At 35.6% G+C, this 2,478-nt stretch overlaps 1 protein-coding gene across 3 annotated transcripts in view; it reads left to right on the forward strand.

Annotated features, from left to right (window-relative positions):
• Nucleotides 1-2,478, forward strand: part of JAKMIP1 (janus kinase and microtubule interacting protein 1) — a 111,453-nt gene that overhangs the window by 73,215 nt on the left and 35,760 nt on the right. For all 3 annotated transcript variants that reach the window (XM_019553442.1, XM_019553441.1, XM_019553443.1), the window contains exon 6: nt 1,620-1,766. In XM_019553442.1, coding sequence (XP_019408987.1) covers nt 1,620-1,766 — 147 coding nt within the window. The remainder of the gene's footprint in view (nt 1-1,619; nt 1,767-2,478) is intronic.

Consider the following 2,478-nt stretch of genomic DNA (forward strand, 5'->3'; position numbering starts at 1 on the left):
TTCAACCCCAGAAACTATGAAACTATATAACCCCCGCAGAGTCTCCCTGTGCTTGAAGAAGGGTGTTTGTGCCTGAAAGCTTGCAAAGAACATTTCTTTCCTGCCATGGCAGGGGGTCGGACTAGATGATCTGCTCAGGTCCCTTCCGACCCTAGAAACTATGAAACTATATAATCCCCGCAGAGTCTCCCTGTGCTTGAAGAAGGGTGTTTGTGCCTGAAAGCTTGCAAAGAACATTTTTTCCTGCTATATAGTTGGTCTAATAGAAGATATTTCATCTACCCAAAGAGCCTTGTCTGCCTATGTCCTTAGACCAACATGGCTACAACCAACAACCCTTTGTCTTCAAGTAGTTTTATGAAGAACAATTTAGAACACAGAACAATTTGGGTTTTTTTGGTGTGATACTTAATGATACATGTCTATTTAGTATAAGTATATTTTGATGGTCTGGGTAAGGTAGTGTGATCCTGCAAGTAATTTTTCTGGTATTTAGTTTTTGATACAAAATATCCTTTCTACTCTTAACCAAATTTTTTATTTTTCCTCTATTCATTAGTTGTTTTTTTTCCATTTTAACATTACCTTACTCCTTTTATCTAATATAAAGGGGAGAGTATTTAGTAACCTGATCACTTCTTTAGACATATGACTTACCCTTTTCCCTTAAATGTTAGGAGCAGTGCATTAAAATATCATAAACATATTTTAGACAGAAAAAATATTTTGGCAGATGAAGTTGCATGTTTATAGACCCAGTTGCTTCAGTAAACTGCTGTAATTAAATTTTTATGAGAAAATATGTTCTTTATTCTCCTTTACCCTGAAACAAAAAACCAAATGTTCATTGAATCCATTCAGGAACAATGTTATTTTTCAGAATTTTCAATTAAAGCAGTTCAAAAATGTGTACAATTAAAAAATAACTCTCTCTTTTTTTTAGTAACAAAAAATCCAGTGTTTTACTTCATCTGTTTTTATTAGTTGTTGAATACCTGCAATCGAGAGAAAGGTCAGCCATTTATCCCAGATGATTGCCTAACATAAAACCACAGGAGCAAAATTGAGCAGCTTGAAAATGTCAATAGAACTTTTAGATGGAATTGGTGCCCTCTGGCTGATTCCCTGATTGCTCTAATTACATACTGGGTTTAATTTTCTTAAAGTAAGGAAAAGCAGTATATATCTAATAAAAGATTTAAAAATGGTTGAACAGTGGTTATCATGCTGCATTCTCTGCAAAAGATCTAATCAATTCTAGGAGGCATATATGTAAAATGTCAGTTTATCAAGAGACCTTGTGAAATGTGGATGCTTTCAGAGAGCAAGGAATAATGATTAACTTCAGCAATGAAGGTGTCTTACAGTTTCAGAAGAAAAGGTACCTCTGCTATTAGCTAATGCTCCATTCTTGCCATTTATTTTTACTCAGATATATGCAGTACAGTTCAGCAATACCATGCATCCCTTGACAGTAAGCAGAAGAAAGGGTTTCTGAGTAAGTGAGAGAAAAATAAAGATGAAGTGATGAAAATTAAAGTATTTTGTCGTCATTCAGGTCATTGTAGCTCAGATTGTCTTGTTTGTTAAACTTGGTTTGATTTTCTAATTTTTTGCAGTTGAAACGTTCTCGGGAGACAGAAAGTCAGCTGAAACCATTGGTCGAAAAAAACACAAGGATGAATAAAAAGAACGATGATATGTTGCAGTGTATCCAGAGAATGGAAGAAAAAATTAAAAATCTTTCAAGGGAAAATGTAGAACTAGTAAGCAACTCTTTCTTACCTACCAGAAGTCTCCTTATATAAGCAACTTCCCATTCATAGCACCATGTACAGTAACTATATGTTTCAGAATGTGAGCCAGGGAATGGTGTGAATGTTACTAATAGCATGTTTGAATTTTGTTGCATCCTAAAATCAAACAGTTTTATTTCTTTCTGCTTTGTCTTGTATTAAACCACACTGATTAAGAATATAGGCAGTTGTCTTTTAATATGTGAAGACTACTAGGGGCTCTAAAAATGGAGAGTGAAAATCAGCTTCAGTGTAGAGTTGGACTTGTATAGATGTATTTGTCAAATTTCACCTTGAACTAATATATATTAGAAATGGGAAAGAGATTGCTCTATTATATCTTTTAGTCTACTTACCTGGGAATACAGGATTGTTCCCTAGAGTATGTTCTCCAGTGCTTTTTCTGTTCTACTTTAAAATCTCATAAGTGGTATCACGCATTCTCTATGTTAAGTATTACCTTATTTCAGGGGCGGGCAGTTATTTTGGGTGGAGGGCCATTTACTGAGTTTTGGCAAGCCATAAAGGGCTGCATGACAGGTAGCCAGGGGCAGATGAATATTAATTTTCTAAATTTTTTAGGGGGCCCATAGGCCAGATAGAATGGCCTGGTGGGCTGTATCTGGTCCGTGGGCCACATTTTGCCAACCCCTGCCTTATTTATTCAAATGTAAGGCCAGGA

The sequence above is a fragment of the Crocodylus porosus genome, unplaced genomic scaffold (assembly GCF_001723895.1).
Source record: "Crocodylus porosus isolate Cpor-Errol unplaced genomic scaffold, CroPor_comp1, whole genome shotgun sequence".
In the NCBI taxonomy this organism is placed as follows: domain Eukaryota; kingdom Metazoa; phylum Chordata; order Crocodylia; family Crocodylidae; genus Crocodylus; species Crocodylus porosus.